Raw genomic sequence first — 20109 nt, forward strand, 5'->3', positions numbered from 1 at the left:
GACCATGTACCAAGGATGAACCTTGAATGTTGAAATTTGAGGTTTTTATGGACATCTGAAAACCCTTGCAATTTTAATTTCAAAGAAAAGTAGAGGGCCAGTATTAAGGTGTAATTTGACATACAGTGCTGCAAATTGTAATGTATGCTCATCAGGTCTATGACTCTTAGCCCTGAAAAAATAATGGACCTACCACAAATAGTTTTGGAGATAATTAAGTCTGAATATGGTCACTCAGGCAGTGACACCAAATCAGGGGGAGGGGGTGTCCTTATTTACAGATTTTTTGTGGAAAAAGTATGCACCGCTGAAATCTGCAATGGTGTATATGTTCTATTGGATGTTTAAGCCATCACATATATTTTTTTCAAGCAAATCCGAGGGGGTCGAGTGGGGACCATTTGCTGATTCCAGCTGGAATGACCCCTGTGTTCTAGGGCCAATCCCAATCCTTGCAAGCAGAGCCATCTAATAACAGAGTCACGTCACTCCCATAGACCTCTATGGACCAATCTTTCCACAGCAATGGCGGCTCTCATGGAGCCTCACGGAGCGTTAACATGGAAATCCCCATTGACTTTAGTTCTATTAGAAGTTACTTAGTTCTAGGTGGTGGCCGTAGAACACAGAAAATGTGGTAAAGGTAATGTAATTTGTTTGTACTTAATCTTTGTTTGGTATGTGATGGTTCTGTGTTAGTTTCCAACGAACAGAAGTTTACTGTTAAGAAACATTTTAATCTACGCGAATCACATCACCAACCGACTTCCTGGTCCCCGGTTTGCGCAACTCTTATTAGACGGCTCTGCTTGCAAGTATTTCTCCTCCTATCCATCATGAACATTGTGCTCAGCTAGTGCCACTCATTCAAGTTGTCTCATATGGTGCTCTGTGCAAGTAGGTTTGCTGTGTCCCCTACCACAGTCCACAGCATGGAGGGGATGCTAGGAGACATGCCAGTACACCAAGGGACATGGAGGAGGCCATAGGATAGGAGAGTTTGCAATCCAGCAGCGGAATACAACAGCAGTGTAGAAATGGGATTGGCCCTAGAACACAGATGACCCCCACTAAAACAACTTTCTTGATGCCTTTGCACTGTTTGCTATATGAACAAGAAGACGTCCTGGGAGGGTGAATGAATTTATTTTTGGATGTCTGACATGCCCTTCAAAGCACTTCATGATGCATTAAGGTTGGTTGGTAGTAATATAACAGGATAGGGAGGATTTCTTTGTCAGTGTCAAATGTTCAGTTGTTTTTTTATTTGTTCACTTTATTATTTGTTCACTTAATTATTTCTGAATAGTAATGACTGTTACAAGACTTCCACTTTAATGTCTGTATGTTCATGTCAGTCCTGTGTATGCCTATGTTGATTATTTTGATTCTAAATCTTCAGAACTGCTGGAAAGTGGGAATTTCACATTGCTGTTTCTTAGTACAATTCACAGGCCTTCAATGTCATCGTAATTTCTCCATGCATTCCTTAAAGGTGCACTGGGTAATATTTTTAGTTGTTTATTTCCCAGAATTCATACCGCCCATTCAAAATATTACCTTTTTTATGAATACTTACCAACATCAAATTCTAAGTATTCATTATGACTAGGAAAATTGCACTTTCCATTGTTCTCCATTGTCTGCCATTTTGAAAGACATTTAAGCAGCAAAACGTACTGTACTTTGTTCATAATGATACATATTGGTTTATTATTTTGTAAATATTAATGAAATATTCTGGCCACCATTCTACACAATGCACTTTTAAGTCAGAAACATGTCATATTTGCATTGATTTTGAAAGCATACAAACTGGTTCCTGTCCGGATTTGTAGGCTAATATTTGTTAAATTAAAGTAATTTTTGTCCTAAAAAGTACCCACAACAAGTTTCTATGAACATGTTGACCCTTCCAATCAATTCCCCACGTTGGAATTATCTAAAAAAAAAAGTGGTGTGTCGTTTGTCTTTTGTACCATGTCTGGTTCAAACCTTATGTGAATGACCTTGCCTATATTGGGGGGTGTCATCATATTGGGGCGTCTGGCGGGGGTCCCCCACCACTGAAAATGTCTGCCAGTGGTAATTTCTCTATCAGGGGAATATGATGAGCAATTCATGATAGGTTTCAAGAGGTAACCTCACACAGCAAATGTGCCCGAGTTAATTTTTCAGTGTTGGTGTTAATTAACAGGGGTTACAAGTAATTTTACTCAGAATTGAGTAATATTGACGCCTTCTGGAGTCAGTCCCGGATAGTGTCAGAGTTAATATCTGTCGTTTTCTGAATTTACACTGTGACTCGTTAGATTGGACCATTGACAGTAAATAGATAGAAATCTATTTACTCTCAATGGATTGGACACACCCACCCTTTGAATCTCCTGCTGGAGCATTGCCTGGCTGGGAGTGGGACCCGTCAGCAGCGGCAGCAGTCAACCATGTCGTTGTGAAAATTTATCCTTTATATGGTAAGTTACGTTTTAGTCGGTAAAAGTGTCAATTTTGCACATATATAATCGCTTTGTGGTTGATTTTGTCCGCAGGGTAGCTAAGCGAATTAGGCCAACTAACAAACCTTAGCTAGCATGCTGGCCAACACGGCACCGGACCAGGGGTTAGTAAAACAAATAGTCCCTCAAATAATTTATGTTTTCATACGGGAAGGCTTTTTGTATAGTATGGATGAATTTAAAATGCTGTACACGGTTGGAATGTAGTATGTCGATATTTCATATGCAAGTTACGTTAGGGCTATGTGGCCAGTTTGGTAACTCGGTGTAGGGGTTAACTGATACTACATTTTCGGTTTCCCATTGCTGTTTATTGATAACACATCGGCGTTTGGGTCTGTTATGGTTGCCACCGTCCCTTGAAATACGTAACGTTATGGTAGTTAAATCATGCGCCCCATATTGAACCGGTAAGAGACGTGATTTGTCCCGTATAATCATGAATGGCTAGAACAAGCATATCAACTCTAGAACCAGCTGTTGTGAGCGCGACCAAGTTGAGGTCTGTGTTTGTTCGGTGCTCGTGCTCCATCATGTAGAGCTAGAACAATTATGAAATTGTGGTTTGTGTCTGTCTGATCATGTTAAGCGCTTTCTTCACGAAGAGAGTTAATTCGGGGTCTTGCGATTTGCAGCTTGCAGACCCTCGGTAAGATTTGGCTTGGTTTTTTTTTTTTTTTTTAGCCTTGACAAGTGCATCGGCTGGAAAGCTCTGCGTGTTTTCAAGCCTATCTTACAGTTCCCACAATGTTCGCTCACAAAACACAGCACCGCACAGGACAAGTGTGTGTGTATGTTTTGTTACAGTAACTTGATTTTATTTTCCTTCATCAGGGTCAGTGTCACGTTGTCCGTTATGTGTTGGAACTAGTCACTGCAATTGTAGCCTAGTGTTCAGTCACCCTCCTTTACACCAGGGCGAGGATCACTGTGTGTGATTTAGTAATAGGCCTACCTCAAATAATGCCATTTTTGTCTTTAAAGCAACATGCTGGTTCCTGTAGAATATAATGGAGTCAGCAAATGGGTCAGGGTACCACAGGCCGAGGAGGAATACAGTTACTCCCAGTTTTTGCAAGCAGGTAGGCCTAACTGTTAGGCTAATTTGACTGTTGTGTTTATTTGTGCTTTTAAGGTTTTACAGTGTCTTTGTTGGAAACTGCAGATGAAAGTTATATTTCCTGCTAACTTCAGTGTACTTATAGTTCAGCAGCTTTGCTCCATGCATGGTTGTTGTTCCCATACTTTGCTAATTGACAGTATTTTGTGTTTCAGTGCTGGTGAAATTCAATTTGCCAGATTCTGCTTCTTTGAGGCTGAGGGATTCATGTAATGTGGAAGTGGATTCAGACATATTTGATGAACTCTTAAAGTCATCAGGGGTGTTTTTCAAGGCAGAGGAATTTAATGGTAAGTGATTGCAGGCGCATATATTTAATTATTGTTTTAGTTTGTCTTCTACAAAAGGTAAATTGAGCTGTAACATATTTCCTGTCTCTGTCACTATACATGCACACATTCACTACCTTTTTTGTCTTACATTATTGGACAAACTGATTAATCCAGGTGTGTTTGAAGTGAACATAGGAAACTAGGAGCAGGATTGTCAATTGTCATTTACAATGCTGTATTTTTTCTTAGATATCTACACTGAGGTGACATTCTTAGCAGTGTTAATTTCGTCAGACGAGACGAGACTAAAACTATTCGTCAACGAGCCTTCTGCAAGAGAAAAGACGCGACGACGACGAGACTACAGTGTTCTAAAATAAACACTGACGAAAACTATTTCAAGAGATGCATTTCGTTGAGGAATAATAACGAGACTACAATGACATGCAATAAATAAAAACTAAACAAAAACAAATCCCATGCTTTAGTCGGACATGGGCCATATAATTTCGAGGATACCCCAGAACATGTTGTTTGAGCCAGCAGAGTCGTTCTACCAGAGATTCTATTTCTAGTCACTTCCCCGTTCCGGTGGTAGTTCTAGATGGACACTCCCAACTGAGATCGCTCCCGGACGTGCAGTCCCAGGTGTTTCTATCACTCCCGGACGTGTAGTCCCACCCGATTATATTTCACGTATACACTGCCACATACAAGCAATTTAGGGTTAGGGTTAGGTTTAGGTTTAGGGTTAAGGTTAGGGTTAGAAACAAAAAAACTAACATCAAAAGATAACTAGCTCCGTTATATGGCGGTGGGACCGATAGTCTGGCTAGTGGGAGCGAGCCGACAGGGGAGCGTCCTGCGTTGGGAGCGTCAATCAGGGAATCTCACGTTCGACATCAACTTGAATGTAATTAAAGTGGCACCAGACGTCCATGCGCCGTTTGCGACCGCCGAACATGATTCTGGTGCACGAAGAATGCAGCCTTCAATCATTCCAGAGCGTAGCGAATCTGTGACTGAACTAGAGCGGACTGGCAGCAATTACTAGCAGTCCATGCCTGCGCGGGAAGTTGATGTCGAACGTGAAGTGACTAGAAATAGTTCTAGAATCTCTGGTAGAACGACTCTGCTGGCTCAAACAACATGTTCTGGGGTATCTAAATTATGTGACGGTGGAATTTAGAGGTTATAATTTCATGTATGAGTTTAAGTGCTGTTTTCATAATGAATGAATACTTAGAATTAAACAACTTACAATGCGCTGTCCAGAGCAAGATAATGGAGGAGAGTGAGACTTGGTCCTAAATGACCATTCATTTCATAACGCTGGTATGGAGTTTTTTGTCATTTATAGTTTGTTGGCGCCATCTAGTGGTCTTTTTTGGTAACAGCAGGTTGGTCTTCTGCCTTTTGTTTCTGCCAATTCAAAAGCCCAAACTGGACAGGTTGATCTCGGTATGATTGACTTGATCTTGCATTGTGACTAAAATTACAAACTAAAACTAAGACTAAAACTAAGACTAAAATGTTAAGACTGAAACTAAACTAAATTGCATTACATTTTACTAAAACTAGACTAAAATGTTGGCGGCTTTTAGTCGACTAAATAATGACTAACAAAAATGATTTGTGAAAAGACTAAATACGACTAAGACTAAGAATGAAATTTGACACGAGACTAAGACTAAGACTAAATAAAAAAATGGGTGACAAAATTAACACTGATTCTTAGAGGGCTCATCTTCATCAGACTGGTCACCATCATCATCATGTGCATCCCCAGGGTCATCATCAGGTACTGACTCAACAGTGATACTGGAATCTACAAAGACTGAGAGAAGACAGCTTATTGAAGGACCCCTGGATGTCAATGTTGCAAGAGATGTAAGTTGACCAAATGCTATCGACCCTGATGTCAATTAAGACCAATGTCGAGCCTTATATTAAAGTTTCACAATAAGTATATTAGTACTGTAACTTCAGTAGCTGTTGGACATAGAGGTAGAACATAACACTAGAGTGGACCCGGCCGCCCTTTTCGCGGCAATCCGTAGCTGCCATTTTTTGGAGGTAGACCTGAGAAATGGAAATGAATGGAGAAGGAGGCTCATCTCTGTCAAAATCACTTAATAATGTGAAAAATGTCCATGAACACACTATACAAGGACAATAGTTGAAGTGTGTTGCATGACATTTCAAATCTGGTCTTTGAATATGTTACTTCATATTCACACAGATTTAGTCCAATTTTTGACTGAGTGGGGTGTGTTCTCCATTGATTTGTATTGACTGAAGGTACCTACACTACCTACACAATATTGGAGGATACATGTGCCGTTTCTCTTTACTGTCGTGAATTGCGGTGTCAACTCTAGTGTTATGTTCTACCTCTATGGTGTTGGACTGAAGATGCTCTGCTATGATGGCTAGTCATAGCTATGATGATGGCTCATTGATCATGCCAATCAACTGTTACATCAGATGAAATACCTACTGTACTTGCAGTGTGAATGATGATGCAGTTGTCGTTTCAGATTGTTAGAGCTGCTCTTTGTTCAAAGCCCAGTGGAAAAGAAATATTGGAAGAGTATGAGAAAGCAAGCACCCTCAGTGATGTTACAAGAAGAAAGATGGTCAACATTCTTGTGGCAGATATGGTTGAGTACCATGGGTAAGTGAATGCACTTGCAATATTGGATTGTGGTTGTTCAAATGTATCATTAGCTTTTATTTTTACTCAGCTATTTAATTTTCTATTAAGTTGTAGTTTAGCTGTTCATTTTATTAAGCTACTTATTTAGTCATTTAAAAAAATCTTTTATATACTTTTTAAAACTTTTTTTCTGTTCTGCTTAACCCATTGATGCCTAAAGCACCTGCATAAAAATGCCTGCTAAATGCTGTAGCCCTTTTTGAGAAAGGGTGCTGTAAACCTACAAAAACCTTAATATCCCAGCATCGCTAGCACATAAAAAACATGAAAATAATTGCATTTAAAAGCCAAGACCCTCTTGTTGCACCCATGACCCCGAATGCTGCATAATGCATCTCTGGGCACTAGGGTCAATGTTGCTCTATGGCATCAATGGGTTAACTATAATAAAAAGTACTCATGAATGAAATTTGCCATTTTTTTGTGATCTCTTTCTTCCTAGGAGGGTACCTCAGGTAAATGTGCGGAACCTCTATGCACTTGGGATTACTACACTGTTCCCAAAATTGAGTGACCCAGATTCCAAGAATGGCTATGTGAGTGCGAACCATAATGCATCCTAGTATATTCTGTGTATATTTTTAATACTGTTTTTGTCAATAGCAAGTCTGCCAGTCCTGGGTGTGGCATGGCATCCCTTGTCTGTGGCTTTCACTAGGGTTACAAGGTTTTCTCAGGAGTTTTTTCTCAGGTGATATGAGTCTCTGTTTTTCTTCATCAACAGGAACATTTTTATGATCATCAGAGTGGTTCGGGTTATCTAGCGTGGAGGCTGAAAACTGTTCAGCGGACCTCTGCTCAAGACCGCAAAAAATCCAAGACAACTTTCCAAGAGGGCCCAAAGACTCCACGCAGTATCCATTCAGATGAGAGGCAGTTGACCGGGGAGGAATGTAGGGAAGCCATATTGGCGATGAAACACTCAAGTGATGCAATCCTTGTCAGAAATAAGATGAAGGCCACATTCCAGCACAGACAAAGAGTCATTCAAGACCCAGAAAGTGCCTCTACTGTCCTTAATCTCTTTCCCAGATTCTTAGATACACCTGGTTTGGTAAGCACAAAATGCTCTCCTGACAATTTTGTGGTTGCCTTATTTTGCTTGACTGTTTAATTGATGCATATAGTGCCATGACAACTGTGTTCTCTTCCACTTCATCTTTTCTGTTTTAAGATTGACCAAGATTTCTCAATGATCTTTGGTGAGGAGGTGTCTGGTAAATTCCTCTCCAAGTGGCCAACCTTTTTCAAACCGAGAGTCATCGCAGATTGCTGCAAGAACCTAACTCCGAGTCCGCATGTTGATGAGCTGCTTCTGTCTGCACAACATAAGTCTGACGATTGTGGTAAGAGTTAACAGGCTTCATAATCTTAATAATCTGTACACATCCACTACTACCTGAACTTGAGACTGCTCCTGGTTTCCTGTCTTACATTATTGTACCAACTGATTAAACCAGGTGTGTCTGACATCACAACTATTTTCAAATACTAATGTAAGACAGGAAACCAGGAGCAAACTAAAGTTAACCCATAGCCCACTGAATAGTAGATACTGTAAATTATTCATGCTTTCAGTGCAAAAAGAAAACAGGACATTCTTGTGTTCTCTCATGTTTTTCTCCCCTTTATTACAAATTATGTGTGTACACACTGCTTCTTACTGCTAATCATATTCAATCCATCATGTAATTAAAGGTGCACTGTGTAGGATGTGACCAGAGTAGTTATTGCAACTATGCTGCTCATTGAAAGTGTTTTCTACTGCCACATTTGATCTTTTCATGAATATTTACTAAATAATGAACTAATATTTACTAGTATGACCAAAGTACAGTAAGTTTTGCAGCCAAAATTGTCTATTTCTGGACATTCAAAATCGCAGATAATGGAGAAGATCCCCCTTTTCGTGTATGAAAAGTGCAATTTTCCCAGTCATAATGAATACTTACAATTACTTTGTAGATGGTGGTAGTGTGTATTTGTGAAAATGGTAACATTTATGTGTGGGCAGCATGTATTTTTGAAAGAAGCAACTAAAATATTATACAATGCACCTTTAAAGAAAACTGAACTGTAACTGATGCAGCATTGTGTCACTTCTATTCATGCAGTCTGGCATTCTGAGGAGTGGGATTCTGAGATGGCTGCCATCCTGCTTCTGCTTCACCTCCTGCCTCCAACAGTTAAAGGGAAGAAGAGTGGCAAGATGAGTGCGTCGGAGGCTACTCGACGCCTGATTAAGTTCATGAAGGTATTATAAGGACTGTACATCACCAATACAATGCAAGGAGCCAATGTGGCATTGTAATTCTTTAGATGCAGTTAAATAGTTTAAAAAAAGTAATGCACCCATTTATCACACAAACATAAATTAATGTTGTATACATTCATCGATCCATGCCTTGCATTCATCATTAATATATCAAGTTGTGTATTGTTCACATCCATTCATACATTCATTCGCACATGAATTAAAATGCCTTGAGTAAAAAACATTTCATCACACTCACTCACTCACTCACTCGTGGGGCCAGACATCCATTCATACAGTCAGTCACACATGAATTAAAATGGCTTGAGTAAAAACATCATCACTCACACTCACTTTTTCACTGACAGGTGGGATCAAGCATGGAGACCTTCCTTAAAGAAACTGACCCCAGACAGCCTTTTCTGCTCGGTGTTGGAGAAAGAAGCAGCTGCATCCAGGACTTCTACATCATCGTGGACCAGAAGGCCATTCCCTGCAGGATGCAGACCCCAGTTGCTGCCTTTGATGAGCTTTTCAAGGCACACTATGCTTTTGCTGTGTCGTATGATGATGCCCTGTCCAGCTTCTTCATCTTCATCCAAACCACTGTGTATGGCATTGACGTCGGCAAAGTGAAAGAAAATCCCAGGGTAAAAGAAATCCGAGCAAGACTTCTTCACTGTGAGGTTTGAAGACTGTACATTTTGACCAGAAATGTACACATGTTACCTTTGTAAACGACACCACACCAGTTGTTCAATGTTATTTAGACACTTGAAATTTGAGCATGGATTTTATCCCGCAAAGTCTCTGCAATTGAACTGTGGAGAACCTGGTTGTTTTAACACTTTTGGTACGTATTCTGGTTACCAACGTCACCTTTCTCGAGTGCATAAAGACTGTTTTGATCCAGATCCTGTCACCAGTTTTGAACTTGAGGCTGTGGCTGGACCGTCAACATCAGTGAATGTGGATCCTCCTATGAATGTTACTAACACATGTTCCTGTTGAAAAGAAACACATTCGGGACATGTGCAGCTCTGTTATTGCTCAGGTTCAAGCCTCAGGTGTTCCAGAGAGCACTGTGCAGTATCTAGTTGATTCAATGGAGGAACTGGTTAATGATGTTCATGCTCACGCAAAGGACGCTGTTGTTAATTGTTTGTCTTCTGATGCATCAAGAGAAACTTTGGAGAGAGTTGAGAGTTGTTTTGATCAACTAGAAAACCTATTTTCGTGTTTGAACACAGAAACTAAAAGGATGAGGCATTTTGAAAAGAAATGGAATATAGTAGAGCCTGCAGAGCATGTTCTGGGTGTCCGTTTTGATGTAAGAAGAGACAGAATAACAGGCACATATAGGCAAGTTCCAGTCAATGATAAGTTCATGTATGTGCCTATCCGTGGGTCTCTCTCATCAATGTTTAGTAGCAAGGAACTCTGTAACAGTTTCACTGAAGTAAAACCACAACAGGAGGGATTATACAGAGATATAAGTGATGGGTCCTACTTTAAAAATCATAGTTTATTTTCTCACCACGAACATGCTCTTCAGATCCAACTCTACTATGATGACATAGAAACGGCTAATGCTCTAGGATCTATAAAGGGAGTGCACAAACTTGGATGTGTTTATTTTGTTTTGAGAAATGTATCACCAAAGCTCAATTCTGTGTTAATGAATATTCACCTTGTTGCTCTTTTTCACTCAGAGGACCTTAAGAAATATGGATTTGAGCCAATTTTGAAGCCACTTATAGATGATTTAAAGATTCTGGAGACTGAAGGAATACAGTTGCCCTTTTTAGCTACACCTGTGAAGGGTTCAGTCATTCAGGTCACAGGAGACAATTTAGCTCTACATGCACTCTTTGGTTTCGTCGAATCATTCAGTGCGACATACTGCTGTAGGTTATGTTTAACTGATAAAAGTCAATATCAGTCAGTTTTCAGTGAAGATCACCCAGGTTTAACCCTACGTACAAAAGACCTTCATATAGAGCATGTTCGTGTTATCCAGGAAAATCCTGCTTTGAAATCAACATTTGGTGTCAAACGAGACTGTCCACTCAATTCCCTCCAGTTTTTCCATTCGTCAAGCAATTATGCTGTAGACATAATGCATGACCTGTTAGAGGGAGTGGTGCAGTATGAGTTAAAGCTTGTGTTTCAGTATCTGATCAAAAATTCAATATCCCTGAGTTCATTGACTGAAAGAATTCATAGCTTTAATTATGGGTATACTCAAAGAAAGAACAGGCCAAGCGCGCTTAAGCTTGATGACAACAGCAAAGATCTGGGACTCAATGCGATCCAGTCTTGGTGCCTTGTCAGCAATGCCCCACTGATATTTGGAGATTTGGTTGAAAGAGAGGATACCTGTTGGCAATTGTTACTCCTTTTGATTCAAATTGTAAACATTGTGTTTTCACCCACTGTATCTCATGGAATGACATGCTATTTGAAACATCTAATTTTTGAACATCATACCCTTTTTAAATCCGTCTTCCCAGAGCACAATCTCATTCCCAAGCATCACCATATGATCCACTACCCCAGCGCTATTAGAAGAATTGGGCCATTAATACACATTTGGTGTATGCGGTTTGAAGGGAAGCACAATTTTTTTAAGAGATCTGTGAAAAACTTCAAAAATATTGCCAAGACTCTAGTTAAGAAACACCAGGCTCAGTTGGCATTTCATTTTGAGAACTTTACTTTTCAGAGATTACAGTTTGGTCCTATCTTAGAAGTCCCGGTCAGCAGTATAGAGGGTGGAGAGGTGCTGAATGAAGTGTTTGACGAGTCATCAGTTTCCACCACTTCCTGGGTCAAAAACTATGGCACAGAGTATCAAGTTGGGATGTATGTGATAACTGGAGTTGAAAATGAGATGCCTTTGTTCAACAGGATTGACAGTATCATTGTTAAAGACAGAAATGCCTATCTTTTGATTTGTAAAGTCTCAGATGTTTTTTTTGATGAGCATTTAAATGCATTTGGCATTGAGGAGAAAAATGAGTTTTTCTCAGTGATCTCTGTAAATGAATTGGTATATTACAGACCTTGTGATAGGCAATTTTCAAATGACCGAGATGATCAAGTGTATCTTGTTCCATATTGTAATTATATGTGAATCCATGCAAACTGTTAAGTGTTAATGTGGTGTGGTGGCCATTTAATAACATACATTTTCTGAAGAAGTGTTTGCCTTGTGTATTTTTGATATGGGTTTAGTGGGTGGTTGGGTGGGTTTATTAGTAATCAAATTATACACCCATTGGTCTGAATGCATTGGAAGTCAGTGTAGCATTGTCAGCCGCAGTAGTGTTACATTTTATTAAAATGACACTTGTGGAGTGTACTAGTGACACTAGCTGGTGTTAGATTTTAACTACCTACAGTGTTGGAATTACTATATTTAAGTGTAAAAATATACTAGTGTGGTGTAAAATTAACACTTAAAATGTGTTGCTTTTAACTCTTTAAAGTGTTGGAAATAACTACAGCTGAGTGTAAGAATATTAACACTGACACTAGAGATCTGTTAGTCAGTGTTAATTTTTAACTCCCCACAGTGTTTAAGAATTAACAATATCTCAGTGTAAAAATATTAACACCAGTGTTAGTGTAAAATTAACACCCAAAAGAGTGGACGCATATACACACTCATCCAGTGTTAAATTTAACACCCTCAGAGTTAATTTAACACTGGCATTTTTGCTGTGCACCAGCTGATCTAGCCCATTTTTTACCCCCCAATTAATGATGTCTGGCAAGCCCCGCCCACCATCAAAAACGTCTGGCAGTGGCCATTCCTCAATCAGGGGACCATCTCAAACAATTTACAACAGGTTCCAAGTGGTAACCTCACCAACTGATCTAGCCCATTTTTGGGGGTGTCATCATACGGGGGCGTCTGCCGGGGGTAACCCACCACTAAAAATGTCTGGCAGTGGTCATTTCTCTATCAGGGGACTATGATGAACAATTTACAACAGGTTCCAAGTGGTAACCTCACCAACTGATCTAGCCCATTTTTGGGGTGCCAGTTTTACAGCCCCCCTGGCCACACCCACCAGAGGGAACCCGGCAGACGTGCTGTTCCTCTATCTGGGGACCATACCAGACATCATAGTACCCATAAAAATTGGTAACCTTCCCAACTAGGCTGACCCCCCTGGGCTCCTGGTCTAACACCCTATCCAGCTCTCCATCCGCTACATGTGTTTCTGCGCCCCGCCAGCACATTGCTATTCTTCCTGTTTGGCGCCACAGAGCTGTCACCTGTTACTGGGTGCTGCTGACCAGACACACACACACACACACACACACACACACACACACACACACACACACACTTTCCCATGTAGAAAAGAGAGATATCCTCCGCGCTCCTGCACTTCACAAAAAGTTTCCCATGCTTACATTCAAGCATGGTAGTGAGACCGTGACTTATGAAGGCTTAGCTGATGGGGTCCATTTCTGTATTCCCAATAACATACAAAAGGTTATGCAACATCAGCAGGCAACTAGCAAACAGTGATTCCCTTTTTTGGAAAATATTTGAGTAGGCGTATGTTACGACGTTTCTAAATTTAAACAAAATATGCCCCCATTAGAATAGTTCAGATCTCGTAAAAGGCTGAGCCGAAGAAATGCAGGTCATCATCGGGTACTGACAAGTCAAGTGTAGCGTGAGCAATACAATTGGCATTACAAATTGGCAGAACTGATCCTATAACATTGACTGTACTTTTTTGTAGGTATATTTTGAGACATTAATGGCTGCATTTTTTATTATTTTCAGTGAAGAATAAATTAAAGCGGCATAAGTTCATTGTAAAGTTAGGACATTAGTTCATTACATACGTTCATAGTGTCAAAGTGAAATTTCTTTGATGTTCGCTCTTGAAAATATATACTTGCAAATCTGCAGAAATGTGGGGGGTGTACTCCTGTGACATACTGGGGGAGTTGGTGTATAGTAAGGAAGGGGAAAGCTATTTGTCAATCTCCATGTAAACACGGAGATATCTACTCTGGCAAAGATGACCCTCCTGCATTTACCAGTTACCAGAAGAGAGAGAGAGAGAGAGAGAGAGAGAGAGAGAGAGAGAGAGAGATACAGAGACACAGACTCAAGTGGTATCTAGAGAAAGACAGAGAGAGAGAGAGAGAGAGAGAGATAGGGAGAGATAGGGAGAGAGAGAGAGAGAGAGAGAGAGAGAGAGAGAGAGAGAGAGAGAGAGAGAGAGAGAGAGAGAGAGAGAGAGAGATTTGTCACCGGCTGTGTAAACAAGGAGATGTCTACTCGGCACACTCTGACTGGAGGACAATTTACAGTGCAGATGAGTCGACTGTAGGCCATAGCTTGGCCTGTATGTAGCTTGGCCAGAAGTGTGTTTGCGTGTGTGTGTGTGTTTGCGTGTCAGTGTGTTTTTGTATGTGCGTGTGCATGTGTGTGTGTTTGTTATTCAAATGTCTGCATAGCTTGTTTGGAAGAGAGAGTGTGTGTGTGTGTGTGTGTGTGTGTGTGTGTGTGTGTGTGTGTGTGTGTGTGTGTGTGTGTGTGTGTGTGTGTGTGTGTGTGTGTGTGTGTGTGCGTGTGTGCATGCGCACCCGATTATGTGTAGCCTTTGTCATTATGTTGTGTGCGCTTGTGTGTGTAATTGTGAGAGAGAAGATTCTGTGTGTGTGTGGGAGGGGGGGGTCTGCGAACCTGTGTGAATGTGTACATGCTTGCATGTGTGCACGAGTGCATATAGCGTGTGCGCACACAAGCCTGTGTGTGTGTGGTTGTGTGTGTGTGTGTGTGTGTGTGTGTGTGTGTGTGTGTGTGTGTGTGAGTGTGTGTGTGTGTGTGTGTGTGTGTGTGTGTGTGTGTGTGTGTGTGTGTGTGTGTATGTGTGTTTGCGGCTGTGTGTGTGCCGTTGTGTGTGTTTGTGTGTGTTTGCGGCTATGTGTGCCGTTGTGTGGGTGTGTGTGCTTGTGTGTCTGTGCGATTGAGCGACCACGTGTGTGTGGGATTGTGTGGCCGTGTGTGTGTGTGGCTGTGTGTGGTGTGGCTGCATGTTCTTTTGAAGTGTTCTGTTGCTACTGAGAAGAAGTGTAAAAACAGATAGAAGAGCACCCACAAAGATATACACACACACACACACACACACACACACACACACGCACGCACGCACCACACACACATACATGTACGCACGCACACACCACACACACACACACACTCATCCAACTACGATTCCTCCGGATATGGATTCTAAGTAGGCTATGCCCTATCTATACATTCATACATAGGCTACATGCATCTTTACCATGTTTAGCGTCTGGGTAGCTTGTTTTGAAGTGTAGGTGTGTATGTGTGCATGTGCACCCGAATATGTGTAGCCTATATCATTATGTTGTGTGCGCTTGTATGTGTAACTCTGTGAGAGAGAAGATTCAGTGTGTATGGATGTGTGTGTGCGTGGGGGGGGTCTGCGAAACTGTGTGCATGTGTGCATGCGTGCATAGAGCGTGTGCATGTATGTGTGCGCCACTGTGTGGCTGTGTGTGTGTGTGCATGTGCGATTGTGTGGCCGTGTGTGTTTGTGGCTGTGTGTGTGTGTGTGTGTGTGTGTGTGTGTGTGTGTGTGTGTGTGTGTGTGTGTGTGTGTGTGTGTGTGTGTGTGTGTGTGTGTGTGTTTGCGATTGTGTGGCTGTGTGTGTGTGTGTGTGTGTGTGTGTGTGTGTGTGTGTGTGTGTGTGTGGCCGTGTGTGTGTGGCCGTGTGTGTGTGTGGCCGTGTGTGCGGCATATACTGCAACATGCTTACCTGTGGTTGCCACAATAAAACCTCTCTCATGCACACACACACACTCACACATACACCCGTACGCACATACGCCCATGTTTGTGAGCGCTCATACTGTATGTACTCCCACAGGCGTGGAGACATCCACCTACACCCCCCCCCCTCACACACACACACACATCGTCCGCCCCTTCAAAAACTAGATATAGATGCTAAATGTGCTCAATAGCCTACATATAGTATCTTAAGCATCTGTAGCTTTTTTTTTTAGCTTGCTGCAACATGTTTACCTGTCGTTGTCACAACAAAACCACTCATGCACACACACACACACACACACACACACACACACACACACACACACACACACACACACACACACACACACACACACACACACACACACACACACACACATTCTTACATAACATTTTCTTGTGCCTTATTACTAGAAACCTGAAAGCAGGGTTACCATAGTGACAAGTACAACATTTGGGCACTTCCTCTATACAGAGACGATCGAGTATGAAGACAGAACTCACATAGGCCTACATGAGCAGACACACACACACACGCACGCACGCACGCACGCACACAGACACAGACACAGACACACACACACACACACACACACACACACACACACACACACACACACACACACACACACACACACACACACCCACACACACAGAGTTAAAGGGCCCCAAACAATGTTAAAGAAGCAACAATGTGTCTTTTACATACATACCAAAATTATGGTGGTCTACAGCCTCTTCAAGGATACAAGTGGCATCTCCTTCACACACACACACACACACACACACACACACATACACTCACACACACACACACACACACACACACACACACACACACACACACACACACACACACACACGCACACACACATACAAGCGAGCGTGCAACACTAAAGGGCGGGTTATGGTCTGTTTAGAGCCTCAACGTAGTGAGTCAACGCAGTGAATATTCATTTATAGCTCCTTCTGGCTGCGCTATGCATTTTTGATCCCACTGGCAGCCACTGCGGTAGTTAGGAAGAAAGAAGTGGCTCATTTGACGAGGACAGGTCGCACGAAGCGGAATGTTTCCTCTGAAACTGCGCTGCTCACTGCATCTGCTCACTGCATCACGACGCAGGGAACTGGGTTTTGAGCAGGCACGTGCACTCCAATACGGCAGGGGAGGCTGTGCCTCACCTGTCTCTTCTAGACTTCATGAGAATGATGAGATGCAGTAAATGTGAATAATAGTAACACTATTTTCCCACCTCCTGCTCCGAATACACTGAATTTGGGCCAACTCCCGAGCTGGCCTCACCGCAGATTGCGCAATCCCTCAGTAACAAGCTTCAGCGCATGCGCCATTTTGCTCGTTCTGTGTATGCAATTCGTAATATTGTATTAAACGTTTTTATACACTTAATAGAAATATGCATGGTGTGCCCTCATTTTCCTGATATTTGTTTTCACTATTTTCTACGTGTGATTATCATTTCTTTACTCTGAGCGCTTTGGCATAACCCCATTGAAAAATAGAGTAGTGCGGCGAGCAACACATTGGCCTCACCCTCATTCTGCCGTTGAGTCTAGGTTTGTCATTGACGTCATAGCGCCACTATATGAAGTTCAATACAGTCAGTCATTAGTGTTGGCTAGCTTGTTCACGTTGACTGCTACCATCGAAGTGGATTTCATAACGAAACTAAGATCATTCTCAAAGTTGGATTTCCAAGGGGAACAAGACGTGATAAAGACACCAGAGCTGAGGAAATTGATTCAGGAGATTGGACAGAATATTATTTGATTATTTCACAATGAGTGGTACAACCGAAAAGACTGGCTATGTGGAGTGGGGGGCAACAAGCAAAACAACGTTAGCAGTGAGAATATTATTGCGAGAAGCCCTGTAATCAAGACAGCATTTCAAGGTAAGGAAATTTGATTATTACATTTGCCCGCCGTGGCGTTGACTTGGGTCTAAGTTTTATTTGATTTTGTCAAGATGAAGGAAGAGTTGTTTGAAAAATAGTTCGGTTGCATTGGTTTTACAGTAGCTATGTTTCACATATGCATTTCAGGCGTAATCTTAACCTGCAACTAGTGAGAATGTTTTGAATGACATAGCAATGGCTACATGTCTCAAAGAATAATTCATCACGAGTGATTTTGGCAACAGAACGAACTAGGGGTTGTGGGTTCCTGGATTTTGGTTTGGTTTGCGGCTGTGTGTTCACTTTGCCAGTCCCAGTATGCCCAAGTGATAACGTTGCTTGCTATCCTAAGGAAGCAGTTTAAAATGATAATAATCAAACGCTGTATAATACACGCTTTGAGGTTCGGCTCGTCTGACATTCTTTGAAATGTCCATCCTCGAGATGAACGACTGTGGAATATTTCAGCGTCATTGTCTATTGTTTAGCCTATTTAGGTTGAGTTTGGGTCCGCAGTGGTATGATGTGGATGAGTGGGATAGTTGACGGTTCTCAGGAGGAGTGTCCTCAAATGACGCACCATGTCGTGCCTATTTTCTGTCTACTCTAGTCTTTTCTACCGGAGGTGGTAGCTGTCCATGATCACGGCCACGTCTGGCTTCATTATCTATTTCACAGGCTACCAGAAGGATCATCCCGGTGGGGTGATATTCTGTTGTTGAATGCATAATGTGAATTGTCTGCTGTGTAAGCGGTAGCCTATTACAACGCAAGCATCGGATCTGTATTTTCGAGTGGTGGAGTGAAAGGAACGCTGATAAGCAGACCTCAAAATTCACCATAAGAGCATTTTTGTCCAAAATGCTCGTGTGGCTTGGGGTTATCAGCATCCCCTCTTTCAAAGACCAGAAAACACTGAGAATGACCTTGTATCTTGACGGCCTATAAAAATACAGTATAATCCTGGACACATATCCCGTCTGATCTGAATGTGGTGTCCACCTTTCTAACAGACATATTGGTGTAGGGAGGAGGAGTAGGCCTAGCAGGCCTAGTAGCGCAGCCTGTGCAGTAGGTAGCCTAGGTAGAACTAAACGTGACTCTGCCGCCAGTTATATGACTCAAACTTGTTAAATGGCACTGCCCCACAGTTGTTTACCCACGCCCCCTGCGCCAACGCCGAGTCTGGACCACTGAATCCTGTGTGTGTGTGTGTGTGTGTGTGTGTGTGTGTGTGTGTGTGTGTGTGTGTGTGTGTGTGTGTGTGTGTGTGTGTGTGTGTGTGAGTGTGTGAGTGAGAGAGAGAGATATCTAATAGCATTTTCTCTAAATGCAGTATGTTTTAATATGTAGGCCTACCTTATGTTCAGAAAGCGACATATGAAACTTATAGGTATTTGGCAAATATTGATATATATTTGAAAATCTGATATTGGAAAAGTCACTGCCTAACCAGCCATAAAGTTGACCGCACGTCACTGGTCTCGAGGCATAAATCACCCTTAACACCCATCTATAAAGACGCACAGTGGTACAGATAGGGAGACATGCAAACAGACACATGAATAGAGAGGAACAGTAGGAAGATAATGTTGGACATAGAGGTGTCAGAAGTAAACGTAGTGCAAGTGCAACACTTTTGTCTGAGACCATCTTGCAAATATGTTGTTTATCTTGTTCTCACCAGAGACAGACAGAGTAAGAATATGGATCCATGTTGTGTGGTCTGATGAGATCAAAATGTAAAAAAAAAAACAAATGTAGGCCTATTTTAGATGATGTTGAGCATGTGTGGTGGTAGCCAAGTGAATAGGGCAAAGAAAAGTTGTATGTGGTGTGAGTGCATGCATGCTCACACGAAGGCATATACTGTACGTAAATGTACACATCATGTACACATGATGAAACTCACTCATGGAAACACAGCAAATGCACACACACACACACACACACACACACACACACACACACACACACACACACACACACACACACACACACACACACACACACACACGCGCGCGCACGCACACACACACACACACACACACATTGAGCTGACATGCTCTCTGAGCAGGCGAGACAGAGAGTCTGGGGCGCAATCGCATTAAGCAGAACAAAGTGTAACTGTGAAAGTCACACCACAGAACATCCTCACCAGGTCATGTGCCCCCTAACACACACACACATGCACACACACACACAGTTTACTTCTTTATTTGGATTGACAGATAGACATTTATCATAGCACAAGCCAAATTTTATAGGAGTTGTCTTAAGTGTCTTAAGGATACATGTGGCACCTCCGTCTCCAGATGAAGAGGCTCCCGATCTTTTTGCTTGTTGTTTAGAGAGTCCACATATCTGTAAGCCACGCACACACATTTTATGTGCATGGCCTAAACTGCCACATGTGTGTGTGCGTGCGTGCGTGCGTGCGTACGTGCATGCGTGCATGTGTGTGTGTTTG

General features: G+C 41.9%; 1 protein-coding gene across 1 annotated transcript; it reads left to right on the forward strand.

Annotated features, from left to right (window-relative positions):
* Positions 1 to 3504: 3504 nt before the first annotated feature.
* Positions 3505 to 9573, forward strand: LOC134442452 (uncharacterized). The gene is made up of 8 exons (XM_063192621.1): positions 3505 to 3598; positions 5665 to 5798; positions 6449 to 6585; positions 7070 to 7163; positions 7352 to 7681; positions 7802 to 7973; positions 8742 to 8881; positions 9250 to 9573. Exons 1-8 carry the CDS (start codon positions 3505 to 3507, stop codon positions 9571 to 9573), a joined length of 1425 nt encoding a protein of 474 aa, XP_063048691.1.
* Positions 9574 to 20109: the final 10536 nt, after the last annotated feature.

The sequence above is a fragment of the Engraulis encrasicolus genome, unplaced genomic scaffold (genome assembly GCF_034702125.1).
Source record: "Engraulis encrasicolus isolate BLACKSEA-1 unplaced genomic scaffold, IST_EnEncr_1.0 scaffold_164_np1212, whole genome shotgun sequence".
Taxonomy (NCBI): Eukaryota; Metazoa; Chordata; class Actinopteri; order Clupeiformes; family Engraulidae; genus Engraulis; species Engraulis encrasicolus.